Raw genomic sequence first — 20,208 nt, forward strand, 5'->3', positions numbered from 1 at the left:
CTTGCCTTTCAGGGTACTTCTTGCAGGCTGGCATCCTTAATAGGAAAAGTGAAGGCTGGTCGAAAATAAATGAAAAAGAAAGTGTTATTGGCATTATTTACTCTAAGATAGCTACTTTAGAAAAAACCTTGACAAATCATCCCGTTGCCTCTAGACAGGAGCACAGAAGGCATATGGGTATCTGTAGCATTTTAAAAGACCTTGGGGGACCAGGCTTCTTCCATAACTCATTCCAGAGTTTAAACACTCTCGCTTCAGGAAATTCTTCCCTATATTTAACTTACAGGCCCCCTCCTGCTGTTAACGCCCATTTCCGCTTTTTCTGTCTCCAGTCAGGATGAAGAACAGCTGGCTGACATCCTCTTGGGCTAACCCTCCGTTAGTGACAAAAAGTCACTCGGGTGTCCCTGAGCTGCTTTTCTCAACCTCAGTAGGCTCCACAGTTGGACTGCACACATACTGTGTTTTATTCCTCCTTAAATACCCTTTTCTTCTTTTCTTACTCTACTGAGTCTTTGCCCCAAATTGAGATCTTTTTCTTTGTTTTTCTTTGTGTCTTACTTATTTCTTTTCACTTCTTTTAATTTTAAAGTAGCATGTGCTCAATGAATATAATTTGGAAGTTATAAAAATATATAGAAGAGAGGGAAACCACAATCCAGGGGGAAAAGCCACTGTTAATGTTAGTTTTTTATGTGTTTCTTATATAGTTGAGATTATATTATCTATACCAGTGCTCTTCCATAGAAATATAGCCTGGCAGCCACATTGGAAAAAGGTAAAAAGGAATAGGTGAATTAATTTGAATTAAATATTTCATTTAATCCCAAAAACATGTCAACATGTAATCAATATTTTTAAATTATTAATAAAACACTTCACATTCCTTTTCCACATTATGCCTTCTAAAGCCAGTGCACATTTTATGCCTAATAGCACATCTCAGACCCAGCTGGCCACTTGCAAGTGCCCAGTAACCGGCGGCTGGTGGCTGCTGCCGTGCCGGCCCTGTTATTGCAGCTGTGCGTACTGCTTTTTTGTATGTCGCATCTGAACACTTCTACCAATGCCATTAAAAACTTTTTGGCATCATTTTAACAGCTGCATAATGTTTCCTCATTTATATTTATTGTATCATTAGATAGTTTTGTTTTCCTGTTATAAGTAACCCTAGAATGTTCTTTTTTACTTTTTTTTCCCCACCATTACTGAATGTTTCTCAACACATCGCCAAAGGGAAAAAAAATTATTCCTTTTGAGTACAACCAAATAAACCCATTTATTCATAAAACAAATATGTTCACTTAGTACCTACCTGTGTGCTCTGTACTACATTAGATTGGAAAGTAGAAACGTGGATTGCAGGAAAGAGAAGACGACCAGGCCCCTCCCATACAATGTTTACAAGACTTGGCTCCACAGTTGGACTGCACACATACTGTGTTTTATTCCTCCTTAAGTATCCTTCTCTTCATTTCTTCCTCTGTGTACCCTCCCCCCCAACTCCACCTCCCATCCCCCAAACATACACATGCCTGGTCAATTCCCCCTTATCCTTCACGGCTCCAATTCAATTTAGCTCCCTCTGATGAGTCCTTCAGAAGATCACTGACTCCCTTCTCCATTATAATATGCAAAATATATATTGCATACAAAGCACCGTGTTGTTCTGTTTATTGATTAACTCTCTGCCTTCTCTACTATCAGATGGGAACTCTAGTGGAAACCCCTTAATAATATAAACCTTATTTAATATACCTCTTTATTCCCAGAGCCTAGCAGACTGCCAGGCAGTGAATGTGGATTTCAGTAATGTCTACTGGAATACGTATACAAGATACAAGTGATTATATTAAACATCAGTTGGATGGTATAATTTACAAGTAGTATAGCTGTTTAGAGTTCAAAGAGAGCATTTCAGATTGGTGTGTTTCAGGGCTTAATGAAGGAGGTAGGATGTGAATTTGGCTTTGGAAAAATGGGCATACTTCAATGGATGGAGGGAAGGAATGAGCAGAAAAGGCACTTATATATCCTGTACTAAGTGTTTTTCAGGAGGGATTCTTTAGCATGTGCTAAGCATCAGCAAATAAGCATCCTTCCAGATCTAAAGCCCTGTACTCCAAGTTTCAAGAAGGCTGTAGTGATAGGGTCTTTGCTCATCAAAAGCTGACAAGGGTTTGCAGCATTAGAAATAACCACTGGCTGCTTCAGTGTGACCTTTGAGTTTAAGCTCAATTTAGGTATGTTCCTGTGTTTCAATTTTGGAGTTTTTAAAGGTCATTTTATAACTCATTTTGTTCAACAATTCTTCTGCTAGTAGATAACAATGTATAATAATAAGTAGTGTCACTATAGCTAAATCAAATGACTGTTACTCTAAACCAGATACTCTTCCAAAGCATTTTAAATATATTATTTAGTTAACTGATTTAATCCTTAGAACTGACCTGTAAATTAAGACCCATTATCCTGTCATCTTACAGTGAGGAAACTGAGGCACAGAGAGGCTAATGTCACTTAAAAGGGACACAGCTGCCAAGTAGAGGAGCTAAGATTTGAGCCCAGGCCGGACAGGGGTAGGGTCCCTATTTTAACTATTAAAATACAGCCTATTATAATTACGTTAAGATTAAAATGTTTTACACAAGGGATCATTTAGCATCTTGTGGTTCCAGACAAGGAATCCTATTATTATGACCCTCTCCTAGTTTGCGCCATCCTTCTCTGACTGCTTCTTATCTTATTTGCACGCTCCTCTTCATCTACTTCATCAAAAAGAACTAGAGCCCCTCAAGGCTCAGCTCTGGGCCCTCGTCTTGCTCTTCATCCTGAGGCGGCAACTCACGCTGCGGGTTTAATAATGACCCACCCTGAAGTGAAGCACGAATGTAAATCTTCAGCCTAGATTTCTTTTCTTTTGACATCAGATCTCTTTTCTTATTGCCTCCTGGGTGTTTTAACAGCACATTCTTTGTGCCCATTTTCTTTTTCACCCTGTCTTTGAACCAGCCTAAGCCTCGTGGTCTTCCAGTGCTCTGTTTTCAGCAAAGGAACCTCCCTCTATTCTTTTACACTGGCCAGGGAGCCAAGCATAACCCTCCCTTTCCCTCTCACTGCTGTATCCAGCCTTAGCAGCCCCTGCTGATTCCCCCTCCTGTGTCTTTGTCCGTATCTACGCACTTCCATTCTGGTCTGAGCCAGGCTCTCTCACCTAAACTGCCGCACAGCCCGTGGTCCCTGGCATCTGCTTTGGGCCTCCTCCAGCCCGTTCTCCGACTTCAGCCAGCGCATACTTTCCAAAATACAGGTCAATCAATTAACCTCTCTTTCTTTCTCCCCCACCCCACACCTAGACTAAAACACCTAATGACTTAAGTAAGGAGAAAAACTCTAAGCATGGCCTTTGGGCTTCTGCATGGTCCAGACCTTGTTTTTCTCTCCAGCTTATTTCCTTCCACGTTCTTCTTCACTTGATGGCCTTTTGGGTCCTTACACATTGTTCTGTCTCGTGACATAGGGTCTTGGCATATGTTGCTCCTTTGGCCTGGAAGATGCTCTCACCCACCAACCCATTTCTCACGTGGTAAAGAATTCTGCCTGCCCTTCGAATCTCGGCCTTTCTGTGTCACTCCTGCTACGAGCTTTATTAACCTGTTACAAGCTTTTCCATGTCCTCTCCTGCGTGGCATGTGCCAGAGGTTGTCATTTTACATTTACATTCGTAATTTTGTTGACAGATGTCTGTCCTCTCCCACTGTGGTTTAAGCTCCATAAAAGCAGGAACGGTAGCTTTTTTTCCCTCAATCATTAATATATCCTCATATACAATAATGTCTGGGTACAATCCCCAGATATAATAATGTCTAGCGCACAGTGCCGTATGCATAGTAGACAATAAATATTTGAATAAGGAAGTAAATCATTTCATTTGTTAATATGTTCTGTTAATACGCATACAATGTTACACTTTACCTCTCTTGGTAGTTACAGAGGACTACATAAGATAAGATTCCCAAGACATTATCCCTAGAGTTCCACCGTCTCTTACTAAGTAATGATTAAATGACGGCTAAGTGTAATTCAAGCACTTCTTCCAACGGCCACCAGTGTATTTGAAAGTGATGGCAGAGCTACGCATTTTTCTTTGACAGTAAACTGAAGCCGCATGGTTTGGGCCATGGCACAGCGTATGGAAATGTGGCGGTAGCTCAGCTTCAGCAGTGTCTTCCACAGACTTAATTTCACGATCCTGTCATTGGCCTCGGGGGTCTGAAGCTTCCTTTAGCACTCTTTGCAAATCAGTTTTTTAAATTCTGAAAGCATCCCCTGACTGAGGTTTTAATTTCCCTGTAGAGTTCTTTCTGGGGCTGGGCTCTGTGAGATTACTGTTCTTCTGCCTTTCCTGGCAAAGTTGGAGTTTTGTTTTTTTTTCTAGTTTTTAGCATAAATACTTTATTACTCCCATGTCTTAAGTGCTGTCCAGACACTCGAAGGGGTCCCCAGGTATCATCCCTGGCATCTCTTTCTGGGTAAAAAGAGACCATTTTGTAGTCCTCAGATTGTTTGTTACCTGACTGTGTGTCAGTAGATTAATTTGTATAATGATTTCTTAAGGTGAAAACCAATGGGTGAAGTGGCTGACTTGACCGCCCTCCTGGGGCCTCTCTCTCCTTGGAGGATTATTTTCTATTATTTTCTAGTCCCTTGTCCCAAGGAGCTCAGCCTTGACGCTGAGCTGGCTTCCAGACGGGCCTCCTGGCTGTGGGCTCCCTCCGCCTCTGTCTCGGGCTTGTGCGGGGGCTTCTCTTCTCCACACACATGGCCCCGCTGCCCAGGGCCATGGAGGCCTGGTGGCCAGGCCCTCACGTCACATAGTCTGGGGAAGTGGATTTCTTCAGCTTGCCTGTTTTATCCTTTGCCTGTGGAACTCTGTCTTTCCGTCAGTACTTGGTTTAAAGAAAATCTAAAGGCTCCCTTGTTCATTTATACCTTTTTAAACTCTCTGTTTTTATTTAGTCAGACTTTGGCAGGAAACCTTTCAAGCTGAGCCCAGGGGAAAAGTGACCACTGGCACAGATTTCAGCCAATGCTTTTGGCCCAAGATTGTTTCTATTTTTATTTTGTTTCTTGTTTTTGTTAACATCCAGGGCAAAGATTAAGCACTTTCACTTATCTGGTAATGGTGAGAGGTCTTTAGATGGCTTGCTTGTGGCCAGGAGACCGCATGCATCAAACTGTTAACCCCCAGCTGCCCCCTGGGAGATAAGATCTAGCCGTTAAATTTGGCCTTCCCAAGGAGGCCCTGTGCTTCTACTCGATCTGAGCGAGAGAGAGGAGAATGATAAATCCTAACCTTTGTTGAATTTTGAAAAAGGATAGTAGCCTAATTTATGGAGGTTGTTTTTTGAAAAAACTAACTTTATGTCATAATTTCTAAGCTGCCAAAAGACGTAATTCTACCTCAGCTTTGCCTTGGCAATCTGCTTTTGGCACTGTGTGCAGCCCTGTCGTTGCTCTGCATTATTTAAGCAGTAATCTTTAAGAAGGTGAGAAACTATTATTGCTTTTTAGCGCAGTTGACATGATATTGGCGCAGAGTAGAACCTAGAGCTTCAAACATTTCTAATGGCGGTAAACCAATCTAAACACCCCCGTGTAGAGGTCTTGCTGCCATGAGGTCATCGCTTGCTACAGGGGGAGAAAGAAGAAGATCAAATGTTGTTTAAAAGGTTTTTTTTTTTTCTTTTTAAGTATTCTTATTCCACAGAGTTGTAGCTGTAGATTTTGGCCAGGATCCAGGCAATCAAGATTTAGCATTTTGACCAGCTGTGATCTAGTAATGTTCCTCAGAGGAAACGTTTTGTAGGAGGGAAAGACATATTTGAGACTGTGAATTGTACTCTTTCCTAATACTTTACAGTGTGAGACCTGGTTGTAGACAGATAAAACAAGCACAAGTGACTCTGAAAGAGAATGGGAAAAAAGTCTTTTCACATAGCTAAGAATTCACCCCAGCCTCAGGAACTTTCTGGATGTAGTAAGTTTTTATTTTTCCTTTATTTCATTGTCCCCTAAGTCTCCACATTTATATCATTTTGTGTCAGAATGTATTTCTGTTCAAAATTGATGCTTAAAATGAAGCAGCATTCCTGTTAGCAGCCCAACAAGCCTTAGGAAGTCAAAAAAGCGACACAAACTTAATATAATTAGAAAGAGAAAGAAAAGATGCCAAGCCACTTGACCTAAAAATTATTGTGATTCTCACTCCTCCCTCAAACAGAAATAGAGATCAGATGTAGGTGTTTTGGTGGCATGTCTTAGAGATTGGGAGAGAGAGAGGAACTAACATTTACTTAGTCAGACTACCTTTGTTAAAGTACCTCTGTGCCTCAGTTTCTTCATTTGTAAAATGAAGATGGTGTTCATATCAATAGTAATTCATAGAGATGTGAGGATTAAATGAGACCATGTTTAAAGTTATTAACAGTACTTTCTTACGCCATAGTACTTCATAAATGTTAGTTGCAGTTGTTTTATTGTTATTAATAATTTATATAGTTACCTACTCATTGTACTAAGAGTTTTACTTGTATATCTCATTTAATTCTTACTGTAACAGCTGTTAGGTAGATAAACCCATCTTACAGAAGAGGAAACATAGCTTCAGAGTAATGATGTACTTCTCCAGTTTCTGTGTTTTATAATGGTAGAGTTGTATGTGGAGTTCTGGAATGTTATTATGTATAGGAGATGTGGAAATGATATTACATTTTGGACCAGTGCTTTCTTACCTCGTTTTCTCTCTCTCAATCACTTCTCTGTAAAAGGAGGCTATTGCTTCAGGCAGTAAAACCAGCAAAAAGAGAAAGAGGGGGAGAAGGTTGTGGGGTCGAGGACGGTAGAGTGGAATGAATTGGGTTCTCCTGTCTCCAGGTTGGCTTCATGGCAAGGTATTTGTATGATGGTCATAAAAGTCCTAAACACGGTTCTCCTCGTAGATGCTGGGAAAGTAGGAGAATACTGTCTCTTACAAAAACTCTCCCCTGAAGCTAAATTCATACAGAAAAAATGATGCATCAGGGGTTTGGGGACAGTTGGAATGTACCACAAAGGATTATGGGAAGCTCTTATAGTCCCTTAACATTTGGTTGATCATGTAAATAGAGGCAGTTTGAGCATTTTTACTTTATTCTAAGCCTTCCCTACCCCAGATCCTCAAGAAAAAAGAAAAAAACTGGAATGAAGTTTCACATTGAGCAGAATAAATCTTTTGATTGATTTAGTACTTTTTTCCTAAGCTTTTTACACTAGCCTTAATTCATGCAGAAGCGGAGAGCGGGGTGGGTGGAAAGAGTTCTGTATGTCCCTGCTTTAAACAGTGCTCTGTGTAGGGGAAGACATGGAAGTAAGGAGATACAGAGTCTAGTCTTTCCTCTGCTCCCTGTTACCCTGTGTTCCTGCCCAAGGCATTAAACCCTTAGAGCCTCAGTTACCCCTTCGGTAAAATGCGGATAATACTTTTGGGAACCGAAGCCCATGGAAGCTAGTAACAGTGACAGCAACCACAGTTACAGCTACTACTGCCATCCGCATATATGCCAGGCATTCTGCGAGGATTTGAAGCGCGTTGTTTTATTTGCTCCTTACCATAGCCCAGCAGTCTCTTTTACGACAGGGAAAACTGGAGCCCAGAGAAGATACGTGACTGCCTGCAGTCATATAGCTCATAAGTGGTGAGTTCAGCCCTAAGCCGTAACTCCAGCTAGGGTCACGGTGGCAGCGGAGCGAGGAGGAGAATCCAGGTCTTTGAATATCCTTTCTCATCACCACCACTCTCTCCAGATACAGCTGAAGGGATCACAGAAGGTAACTGACTGCAATAAATGAGGACTCATGGAATGAGAAAGAAATTAATCACCTTAATTTGCAGAAATCAGAGAAGATTTGATCCGAAGAAGCCAAATTTAAACCAGACTGTTCTCCTTGACCGGCAAACCCCAAACCACTTGGCTTCTCCCTCCTCATGCTCTTGTTTGTGACTCTAGGATATCCTTTTTAACTTGTAGCAAAAGGTTTATTATTAAGTAATTAAACAGGCCCGATGTGGTTCAGTTATTCAACAACCTATGCCGTGTTTCACCAAACCATGGCCTAGTAAATTCGCAATTACAGTATCTTTGGGTTGTTGTTTTTAAATAAATTCCTTTTAATTGCAGCATTAAACCCCAGATGTCATGTTTCCAGGTTTCCAGTTTGGACTTAAGCCAAGCTGGAAGAGACATCCACTCAAGGCAAATGGTTGATGAGGAGACTGTGTTCAGTGGACTGGGGGGCTCAGTTCTGTGGCTTAGACCTCAGGCTCAGTGCCGCCGAATCTCTAGTCTAAGGCAGGAGTGGAAGACAGAGCAGAGCTCCCATGTTTCCTGCTGCGTCCGCTCCTCCCCGAACACCCACATTTACCTTAGTTGTTTCTAAGAGTAAAAATACTCTATAAGTTACTCATCACAACTTAAAGGACGTACTAATTTCATTTGATAAGTAAATTATCAACAGCCTTTAAAAATTGGTCATATAATTAGAAAATCTTTGCATTTCAACCTCTTCTTCCATCTAGATGAAATAATCATGAAGCCAGACTGTAATCAGACAAAAGGAATTTTGAAACCTTCTGGGCCTTCTTTTTTGATCTATTATTTGCCTTTTTAATTGCTACTTTTTACCTTTTTTGGGCAATAGTAGAAATTAAATGCTCCTTTTTTCTTGTAAGAAGTTAGCTTCTACTGAAATGTGAAATGAAGGATTCTCCTGGAAACTTTCTATTAACTATGAAAATCAAATTTTATTAAAAATCTATGTGTTGTGTTTTTATAGAGATGCTCACAGCAGTTTCTTAATTGTAAAATTTTAGAAATATCCTAAATCTTCAAAACTAAGGGATGTTTAAGCAAGTTATTATATTCTAATTAATGGAGCAACAATTTAGAATTATTTACCAGATTTTAATAACATCCAACAGCAGGAGACAGGAGAGAGAGAGAGAGAGAGAGAGAGAGTGTGTGTGTGTGTGTGTCACAAACACAGCTTTAGGTTTGTTTGGTCTGTTAAACACACATATATAAAATTAAAGTCTGAAAGGAAAATGTCCCAAATTAATAGTGGTTGTTTGATGAGTAATAGCCTTGTGAGCGACTTTTATTTTTCATATGGTTTATATTTTTGAGTTTTCCAGAGAAAATTATTACAATAATTAAAAATGCATCTGTGTTTGTATATATTTTAAGGTAATCATTCAACACTTCAGCTGTTTGGAGCTCAGCTATCCTAAAAATCTGGAACATTGCTAAGACCCTGGAAGCAATAAAAAAAATCAATTCTGAGCAGCCAAAACTAATGTTACAAAACTCATACTAAAGCATATTATGCCCAGGACATCTGGCCCATCACTCAAATCTTATTTACTCTTAACTTCACACACAATCTTTAGGATATCTACTTTACAAGAACACAGCAGATTAGAAGCAAACGTTAAAATAAGAGAAGCCGCTCTCCTACCCACCTGACCAGTGTGGCTCAGTTGGTTGGGCATCATCCTGCAAAGCAAAGGGTTACCAGTTCGATTCCTGGTCAGGGCACGTGCCTGGATTGCGGGTTTGGTCCCAGTTGGGGTGCATGCAAGAGGCAGCCAATTGCTATTTCTCTCTCATACCCGTGTTTCTCTCCCTCTTTCTCCTTCCCTTCTTCTCTCTCTAAAAATAAATAAATCTAAAAGAGAGGGAGAGAAGCCCCTGCAGGCACGAGCGCTGGCACGGCCATGCTCACCTCGATGGGCAGAGAGGCCGCAGAGGAGTTGAAGCACAGGCTTAACTCTCAGACTCATATCCTACAAAACACACCACTGAACATCCTGTAGTCTCTTTACTGTGTCATAGTTTAGTAATACATTTTCACAGTGGCGATCCAAAGTTATGACAATACCTTTTTTGTTCGGCTTACTTTTTTTTAAAATTATAAGAAAGACTGTAGTAAAAAAATTTTAAAGGTTTCATTGCACATGGCTAAAAATGGGGGGGAAAGACAAAATGTGATTAAAGGGTAAACGTTAGATACATAGACTTCTTTATTGCTTATGCATAATAACTCGTTTTCTTACTATTTTTAAGAGGGAAATTTTACTGATTGTGGAGGTTTACGAATTGTATCTCAAATTCTCATCACCTGGATTCTCATAAAAACCCAAGGGAAACTAGAGAGGAATGTCACAAAATCAGAATGTTGGAAAATACCAAAGTCTCTACCTCTGAAAAGCCTAAGAATCCATCCTTATAACTGAGCTTAGATATAGGTTGGGCGAGTTAAATGAAAAGGCCTGTAGAATGGCATGTAGCTTGAAGTCTGGCATATCGTTGGCACTTAGCAAATGTTAAATTTGAATATGATTTTTCCCACGTGGGATGTAACAGACTGTGTGAGCCCTAGCGTCAGAGCAAATCTAGTTCAGATGTGGGTTCTGCAACCTTAAACCACAGAACCCACTCGCCTGCCTGCCTTTTTCACAGGGTAGATGTGATGGTTCAACATTATTGATGCTCGGAAGAGTGGTGGCTCCCTGCCCATGGTCGTTGCAGGGAGGGTTGTTGCACTGTGTTACTGTTCTGTTGTGCAGAGTTTAGGAGAGCTTTCAGGGAGTGTCAGAATCACAGAGAACTGCAAAAACCCCTTTCCTCTGTGTGGTAAGCACTGCTTGTTGTACCCTGGCCCGTTTCTCACGCTCTGCCTTTCACCAGCCCAGTAGAGAAGCAGAGAAGGATGGGGTGGGGAGAGGGGAGGTGATGGCGGCAGGGAAGGTGCCATGCCATTCACCCTTCACAGCCAGGAGCAGTTAAGCACCTGGTGTCCAGTCCCGTGCCAGCAGCATCACCTTCACTGTTCCAGGCCGCTTCGCCTGGTGCTTCCCGCCCCTCCTGGGCAGGGGCGGAAACTGCCCAGGACAGACTCTGTGAGTAGTGCTGATGCTCTGTTTTGTTTGATTACCCAGGCCCCCTGCACAATCATTTAGAGAGGGACACCGTCAGCAAGTGGTAGAGTGAAAACAACAAGGTTCACAAAAATGTGTAGCATACCCAATTACTGTGAGTTTTGACAACATATTAACTGAAAACCTAGATTAGAGCTAGCAGATTTTGCTCTGCTTTGTTTTGCTTTTCTTGAGAACCAAAAACAGTAATTTACTAGTCTACTTGCCTGGTTCTATGCACCCCACTGACCACCCCTAATTATGAAATCTCTCCTGGCACCAACACGGAGAGCTAAGCATGCTTGTCTGACAGGCCCACAGATTAGGAGACTTATGGTTGCCTTTTCTCAAGAAGAATAACCCTTGCTTAGGTCTCTGAGACCACGGGGATAACCCAGTGTCAGGAAGAATCTGAGAGGAGAGAGAGCAGGGAGCTGGTTTAAGGGCTTGTGGCTATAGAAAGGAACCCTAGATCTTTTCTTCTTTTTCAGGACATATCACAATTGTGATTTGAAAGTGCATTATTTCAGCAGTTCTGGGTATCTTTCTCCTACAAGATTAGGAGCTCCTGAGAGGCAGGCCTGCTCTGTCTTGCATTTGTTTCCCATCCCCATGGCCTGGCCCAGGTAGTAGTTGTTTGTTCGGTGGTCTGGTTTCAGGTCTGTCCTCTGCTCATGTGTAGTAGTTGCCCTTTTGCAAGTGTGTTTTCTCACCTGGAGGACACATGAGTCAAATGGGTCTTTTGTTTCTACCTCCCTCTGTCTCTAGACCTAGTCTGTTCACATAGTTACCTTGGAGCCGACTAGCTTCATCCAAGTACAATGCCAAAAATAGTGACGACTACTCCACGGATGGTTTTACTAGCACAGTGCACAACATGACCATAATTTCCAGTGTTCGGATACTCTCTTTTCATTAACAAATTGTTATTATTTCAGACATAAGAGTAGTAATGCATACTCTGCTTTCTTGACAGGGTTTTTGTGAGGACCAAATGAAATGATGTCTATGAAATTACTTTAGAAACTAAAATTTGTATTGCTTAATAATTATTATTGCTGGCACAAAGTATCTTCCTAAGAAGTAACTCAAGTTTGAAAGAAGGCACTGAAAACCAAACTTAGAAAACGCGTGTGACTAGCCTGGTAAAGGAGAAGTCAGGGCCCAGATTAATTTTTCATTAAAAATATGTGTGTGTATCCTTGATCCTCTCTCTGTCAGTTCTCTCCAATCCAAGGTGATTGGTATTTTGGTGTTGGAAAAGCAACTGAGCATCACGTCATGAGTCAGGAGTTTTAGTAGCCTTGCCGCTGCTTCGCTAAGGTGCCGTGGGCAAGTCACTTAACTTCCCTGCCATAAGGATACCTGCTTTATGAAGATAAAATAAGTGGAATATGAAAAATAAGAATATGGATAGCCCTTCAGATAAATAAAGTTAATTACCTCCCTTATATAGTTTTCTTTGCAGATCCAATCTGTCCAATTACTTCAGCTCTTCCCCATATGACATGGTCTCTAGCCCCATTCCTGCCCTGGGCATTCTCCTCTGGATTTATTTCATTATGCCTTGTATGCTTCCTGAAGGAAGCTCCCAAAGTTGAACTCAGAATACTTTATGTTGTTTCGTCCATTCGGACACTACGATTTGAACTAAGATTGATTATTATAAATTTTTATTATCTCAAACCTAAACATGCTATTTCCTGTCTCTGGATCCAGAAGGCTGAAACTGAGTTCTAAAGTTGAAAGTTAACTTCTCGTTTTTTGTTTGTCTTCTAGTGACAGGCATCACACCTCCAGTGCAATCCCTGTCCCAAAGAGACAAAGCTCCATATTTGGGGGTGCAGATGCAGGCTTCTCTGGGGGCATCCCTTCGCCAGACAAAGGACACCGAAAACGGGCCAGCTCAGAGAACGAGAGACTCCAGTACAAAACCCCTCCTCCCAGCTACAACTCAGCATTAGCCCAGCCTGTGCCCACCATCCCCTCCCTGGGAGAATCTGAGAGAAAGACAACATCCCTGTCCTCCTCCTTGGATACCTCCTTGGACTTCTCCAAAGAAAACCAGAAAAAAGGAGTAGATTTGGGTGACAGCTTAAATGGAAGCCACGTGAGTGAAAACACTAGCCAAGAGCAAGGAGAAGCCCTCCCTGGGCACGCAGCCACAGTAAATGGCTCTCTCCTGCCCGGTGAGCAGGCCGGCTCCGCCAGCATCCAGCTTCCAGGCGAGTTCCCCCCAGTCTCCGAGGCCGAGCTCTGCTGTACCGTGGAGCAAGCAGAAGAGATCATTGGGATGGAAGCCACGGGTTTCACCTCGAGCGATCAGCTGGAAGCATTTAACTGCATCCCAGTGGACAGTGCTGTAGCAGTGGAGTGTGACGAACAAGTTCTGGGAGAATTTGAAGAGTTCTCCCGAAGGATCTATGCACTGAATGAAAACGTATCCAGCTTCCGCCGGCCACGCAGGAGTTCTGATAAGTGAAGCAAGCAGGCAGACCGTAGGATCGGGACAGAGTTGCTGCCTAAAATGAGGATAAAGCTGCACTGGTTACCCTTTGTAATAATTATGACTTAAAATAAATATTAACGGAGGATATTCCTCAGAAAAACAGACTTTGAATCAAGGAGGGACTCAGGATCATTGTGTATCAGTGGGCCAGACAAAGTTAGATTTTGCTTGCAAGATGTGCTTTTCAGGCCTGACAACTGTTTTAAGGCAAAAGTCACTCTCGAGCTCGAGTCACGTTCGAGGTATTTGTCTGCTCTTTTATTTACACTTCTGTGTTATCCTCAGAGGGAAGATGATAATATATAAATAATATAATGAACTCATCTTTAGTTTCTCAAGCATTTGCCCTCACCGCAGTTTATAAAACTTTGGGAAAAGTGAATATTTAGAAAAAGATTTCTACCATTTACTGAAGGATCTTTGGCCATCCATTAGGCTGATGAGTGAGAAGCACAAGAGTCCCCTTAGACCCAGGCCCACCTGCCCCTGCCCCCATGCCCTGCAGGCAACCGCGGGCTCCTCTGTGTCCCCATTCCACAATGGGTGGGTCATGCACCCTGAAAACTGAGGACATCAGATTCACTGGTCCTTTAATGCAGTAGCTCTGACCTTGCACCTCTTCTAATCAGCCAAACCTTGATTAGCCCTCAAATTAGATGGAAAAACCTCACTTTTGGTGGATCCCAGGGAACCCTCCAGGACCCCAAGGTTGCTGTAGTCAGGTGGCATCCAGTGCCCTTTGAGGGCCAACTCTTTATGTGGGCAGATGCTGCAGTCAAAAACTAGGCATGCTTTCTGGCAATGCACTCATCAGACAAAAACCCCTATATGTAAATCCATGTTAATTTATTAAACTTCGGTTGGAAAGGAAGACATTGTATGTGACGAAATATATGTAGAGTCAGACTGTCTAGTGTGCAAACTGCAAGGCAGTGGAGGTAGTTGGACTAAGAGACTAGATGAGGCATAGAATACTGTTGGTATGTGTGCAGTTGCATAAATATTAATTATGTTTTTGAAGTCCAATAGTCATTCCAGGAGCTCAAATTTCATTTGCTATTGCTTTATATTTTATATACCCAAGGACATCGCCTCAGGGTTGCAAGCTCTTTAAGGAAAATTTATCCATATATCCATGTATTGTATAGAAGAATAAAAATTGAGTGTACTTCACTTGACCTGATTTTTTTTTTTCAGCTTCGAATTCCTCTCGAAATTACACCTCCATGTGTTACATCATGACAGGACTACCCTGAACAAAAACCCAGGCAGTATCTAAACTAATGTTGCTGGCTTCATTTGAATTTACCTATTGTTATAGCAACACAAACACCTTCACAGGTGTACTGTCTAGTAGCTGTGCTTGTCCTGCGTTAACATCTTAACTCGTAAGCCTCATAATTATTTTCATATTTTGTCCAGGCACTCCTGGGCTCAAGTTTAATTTATAGCAACATTGAAATGGAGTAGTTCATGTTATTTTCCATGTCAAAAGAACTCACAGAATCATTGCATGATGGACAGACCCAGCCTGTGAATAGTTTAAAGCTTTAACTTGACCTGATGAAATCCATAAAAATTCCACATAAAAAGGTGGGACTACTCCAAAGCCAGAGCAGAAGCCATCTGTAGAGGCACAGCTTCTTTGCAATGTACTGTCATTCACTTTAGAATCAAAGAGGGTGGGGACAGACACGGTCTAGGATATACATCAAACTGATCCGTGGGGGTCTTCCAATGAATTAGCATCTACCTCCCCCCTAAAAAAAGGTGTTTGAAGGACTGTGTTAGTATTAAACAATGTGAAGTGAATTGCATGTGATTGTGAATTCCCAAGACATGGGAGTTAAACTTTATGCCAAACTCAAAGACAAGGTATATTCACCTGCAGGCCCTCCGGCCTGGCTCTGGGCAGCACCAAGCAGAGGGACCCATGCAGAGCACTTGTGGTTACAGTGTTTATCTCAGGTTCCACACCACCAGATGGAACTCTGGAACTCTGGAGTTCCATCTGTCGGTCTCTAAGTTGTGACTGCCTAATTCTGGGGTTCACAGCTTTTTACTCCCCAACATGGAGCCCTGCTATGAATGCAATTAGATTGCTCAGAATTGATCAGTAGTTACTGACACATTTGCTTGATCCGCAGTGTCCAATGATGTTATGCCTCTAAACACCACTTAGGTTTGGGTTTGTTGAGTTTGGGTTTTATGTTTTCATTGAATGTTTTTGATGTCTGCAGTTTCTGCCATGACCTGGGTAGAACCTACGGTATTACGTGTCTCCAGAAATGAACTGTTCAACATTTTCCAATGCTGCAGAATTAATTTTGCCTCTGTTAAAAGTGGCCATGGCCAAAATATGGGATGAGTTGTTATCTCCTACTAATCTTTTAATTAGTCTTGTAAATCACTAAAAATTTCAAGTTTGCTTTGAGGATATAAAATGAAATGAAAGCTCACTACTATTCTTTCTGAACTACTAAGAGCCCTGACAGCTTTCATGTAGCTAAGACACTTTAACAGCCAGCAAATGTTATCAAATGAATATTTGATTGTGTTTTTCTCTCTCCACTTCCTCTTACCCACTTTAGAAATTCCAGAGATTATTTTCCCCCCTCAGAATATTAGTTTTGGAAGATTGTATCCAGCTATATTTTTTTAGCAGTTCTAATGGTGCCCGTTTATCCTGACCTAACCGGTTATTTAAATAATTTTTTAAACCACCACCAATAATAAATGGCATGTGAAACTGATCTGTTGGTAATTGGAGGAAAACTCAGCATCTGTATTTATAAAATAAAATTGATTAGTATTTATTTTGAGAGTAAAAGTGTATGTTATTCCCCTGCTATATTTGAGTCCTGTCTTCTTCATTGTTTTGAATTTCATATTGAAGTATGAAAACCTTGTTCTCAGTCAGCCAGCCATGCCGCATTTACTGAAGTAGCGCGCGCGCGCTCGGGCTCGCTTGCTCGCTCTCTCTTTCTCCCTCCCCTCCCCTCCCCCCCCCCCCACCGGCTGAACAAGGTTAATACAAAGATGAATAAGCCTTGACCTCTGCCACATTCTCCAGTGGAAGGAGAGGGGATAGGTATATTAACAATTACAGTTCAGTGTGATTAATTACATGATGAAGGGATATATAGCCATCCTATGGAATGCAGAGAAAGCTTTTCTGACTCAAGGATCATGAAAGGTTCATGGAGGGTAATGCAGATAAAAGCCGTGGGAGATTTCACATGGCAGATGGAGGGACCTGCATGGCAAAGGCCCAGAGGCAAGGCGGGGCCTCTGTGTCTGCAGAGCAGCAAGGCGTTCGCTGTGCTTGGGATCGGAGGAGACGTGAAGGACGGCGAGAGGAGAAATTGAATTGCAGGCCAGTGGGAAGGACTTAGGGCCACATCGAGAGATTTGAATGCATGCAGTGGGCAACTCCGGGGTGCCCTTCCCAGGCTTTAAAGCAGAAAAGGAACTCAGATCCAAATTCTGACTAGCAGCCATGTTGATACTGGACTGTAGTGGTATGTGTCCGAGTATGTCTCATCTTTCCTTTTTGTTTAGGAAAAAAATCTGTGGCTGAAAAAGAGATGAATTCTTGTGTCCCTGCTGTTTGGGGGGTAATCATTGACTAACAAACTGGATTTGTACTGTGGTACAAAGACTGCAGCCAACACCTGCTCTTCCGAAGCTTAACCCTGAACGCCCCAACTCAGCCACTTGGAAGCTATGACTCAGGTCAAGCCATTGTACTTTAAAGGACCCCCATTTTTTAATCTGTAAAAACTTGGAGAGAATTCTGCCCTTGCGTTCTGTTTGTATGGGGCCTGCGCCATCTATGTCAGTTCCCTTTTGTCCTGTGGGAGGGCACTGCTAGGGACAGGGTCCCTGAGACGTGTTACCACCGTCACCTTTTCCAGAGCTTGGGCACAGCCCCTGGGTCTCTCTGAATCCCACTTCTAATCTGATAATACCCACCCACTGCCAGGGTGGGGTGTTGTTAAAGAGAGAAGTATTTTTAAGAAAGCACTTAATGATCTTTACAAAGTACCATGCACATTGGGAAGAATTAGTCATTCAACAGGGATTTCTTGCATCATATGTATCAGGCTTTGGTGGGACAGTTGAAATACAGATACTCATTCTGTACACATCAAGGATGTGTCAGGACTGAAACTTTCAAAAAACTAAGTTCTAAACAAATGAGAAGCATTTCAAGGTGTTTTGGTGGGTGGCCTGGCCACTGTTAAGACAACCTAGGAACCACATAAGCTTAATTTTCCTATTTCTTAACAGCTGGCAGATGACCTTATTTTGGCCTACCTCATCCAGAGTTACTCTCTAATGCAGTCTCTTGATGCTGAATAGGTGCCCAGAGCTCTTAATGTCCCTTGAAGTAGATAGAAGCTTTCTTTTTCCTTTTTTTTCCTCTTAGCACATTTAATTACAATTTTGTAGGTAGACAGCTCAGCCTTGTGGATTTTAAATGAATAAAAAATACACATCTATAAAATAATTTCATGCTTTTTAGAAGCTGGCGATGTCAGCAATCCATAAAAAAGACAGTCATGAATCAAGATAAAAATGAAAAATTCAGCCAGTTTTGTAAAGTAGCTGTAGCCAGCCCGGCCCAGGCACCACGCTGCAAGGGGAAGAGCAGCAGGCTCGGAGCGGCCATTTGGTTTTGTACAAAACACAGTTCTAACGAGCTTCTCTTAGTCCCCGTTAAATCACAAGAAGCAAATTTTGAAGGAATGGAGGTGGGAGTGGACAGAAATAATGGATACTCTGAGCCTAGGGAGCACATGTGAAGGAAGCAGTTGGCAGCTTGAATGAGGAGCTCTTGGCCTGACAGAACAGCCAGTCAGGGGTCCGGAGCCCAGCGCCGCCGCTCACTGGCCATGTGGCCAGGCAAAGCGCGGGACCTCTCTGAGCTGTGTGCTCCTCAGCCCTGGCCCAGGGGTTTTCCTGGGCCTGGCCAGAGACTCCTCTTTCTCTAGGTGTCAGTTCTTCAAAACCTGTCTCAGCGCCCGGCAGGAAAGGAGAGGACCGTCCCCTGTGGCGAAGAGCTAGGGGCTAAGCCACTAACAACAGCTGCTTCTGGTCAGGGTTCTGTATGTAGCAGGACAGCTGCCACCCTGCCATCTACTCAGATCCTTGACACAAGGGTTTACCAATATACAACAAAAACTAATAAAAAGAGCTAGCTTTAAAAATTTATCTTGAATGTGACTTACTGTTCCTAAGGACAGCCCTCAGTCATTGGAAAAAGGATAAATTAATTTGAGTTCAATAAGAAATGCATTAAATATTTTAAGGTATATTATGCAAATGGTTAGAGTAAGTTTTGATGCTTTAAGGGATAATAAACTTGTTCTCTCAAAAATTTACTTGCAAAAACTTTTTTTCTGAATTAGCTTTTAGAGAACACCTTACTCTTCAAAGAAACCAGCATCTCTTTGTGTTTCCACAAAAGTTTGGGTCTGTGGGTCAGGGACTGGCCGCACTTTGTTACTGTGATGTGAGGAGACCCTCAGGCTACCTTACGTGCACAGAGTACACGACCTTTCGTTCATGGTACAGAGGTCTCCGGAGCCTCCCCGGCCAGGCCCTTTGCTCCCAGAAGCCTGTCAGTCACCGTGACTTCTCTGCCCCAACCATGCCCCAACCCTCATGGCACACAGCAGACACTCATGAAGCTGGGGCGAGTGGCAGAAGGAGGCAGAATGCGGATCCGAGGGTTTTTGTTCTCCCACCTGTCCCTTTCCCTTGGTTCCCAAGAGCTCTGTGAAGGCCCGGGGTGCCCAGTCCTGTGACCTTTAGAGGCAGAACAGTCAGAGGATCAAAGGAGACTGGAGCTGGGTTTTGGTAAACAGTAAAGAAAGGTGCGCATGTATCACAGATTCGCAGGAAACGTCCCGCGTGGTAATGAGCCACCACCAGCAGGGAAACCAGTGCTGGGGGCTGAGCCTCCACTGCTCTCCCCTGCCCTGCAGACGTCCTCACTGGGGTGCCTGCTTTCTCTCTCTGGTGACGCAGTGACCCCTCAAATGCGCCATGTTTTCCTGTCCCAAACATGTGCCTTACATGAGAGCCTTTCTGCTGAGGGTACCCCGGGAGGACATGGGCGTGTTACCATCGCCACTTGACTGGGGAGCCCACAGGAGGCCCCTGAGGAAAGATGCCCTGCGCCCTAGATTCTGCAAACTCTTGAGACGAGAGTGGAGCCAAATCAGGCCCTGACCTCTCCCCTAGTCCTCTTCTGCACCCCAAGGCTGTGAAGGCCCCATAGCCTGCTTCCTCCCTGAGCATCCCACCAGCTACAGGCAGCCCATTCTCATCCAGCGGCCTCTCACTAAGAAGGAACAAATCTAGAGGACGTTCCTGCCCAGGAAGTGAAACTACTGGGCAGCTCCCGAGCCTTGCATAGTGGGACGTGCTGCGGCTTTCCAGAGGGGCGGGGATGTATATCTGCAACTGTCAGAAATGTGATGTAACTGTCCAAAGTCCAGGCGGTCTGTGACTCACACAGATGTACAACACGGAGGGAGCCAGAGGTGTGGGGTAGGGGTGGGGGGGGCTTCTCTGAGAACTCGCCTTAGCTGTGTCTAACAGGCAGGTCCAGGGGATTCAGTGAGGCAGGACTACCAGCCAGAGTACAAGGCCAGAGAAAAGGAATTGCCGG

At 43.0% G+C, this 20,208-nt stretch overlaps 1 protein-coding gene across 3 annotated transcripts in view; it reads left to right on the plus strand.

Annotated features, from left to right (window-relative positions):
• Window positions 1-16,301, plus strand: part of UVRAG (UV radiation resistance associated) — a 264,247-nt gene extending 247,946 nt beyond the window's left edge. For all 3 annotated transcript variants that reach the window (XM_054576288.1, XM_054576290.1, XM_054576289.1), the window contains one exon: window positions 12,797-16,301. In XM_054576288.1, the coding sequence (XP_054432263.1) occupies window positions 12,797-13,499 (703 nt within the window). In that variant the 3' untranslated portion in view covers window positions 13,500-16,301. The remainder of the gene's footprint in view (window positions 1-12,796) is intronic.
• The last annotated feature ends 3,907 nt before the right edge of the window (window positions 16,302-20,208 follow it).

The sequence above is a fragment of the Pteronotus mesoamericanus genome, unplaced genomic scaffold (assembly GCF_021234165.1).
Source record: "Pteronotus mesoamericanus isolate MK-2021 breed Mesoamerican mustached bat unplaced genomic scaffold, CSHL_Meso_final contig_33, whole genome shotgun sequence".
NCBI lineage: Eukaryota > Metazoa > Chordata > Mammalia > Chiroptera > Mormoopidae > Pteronotus > Pteronotus mesoamericanus.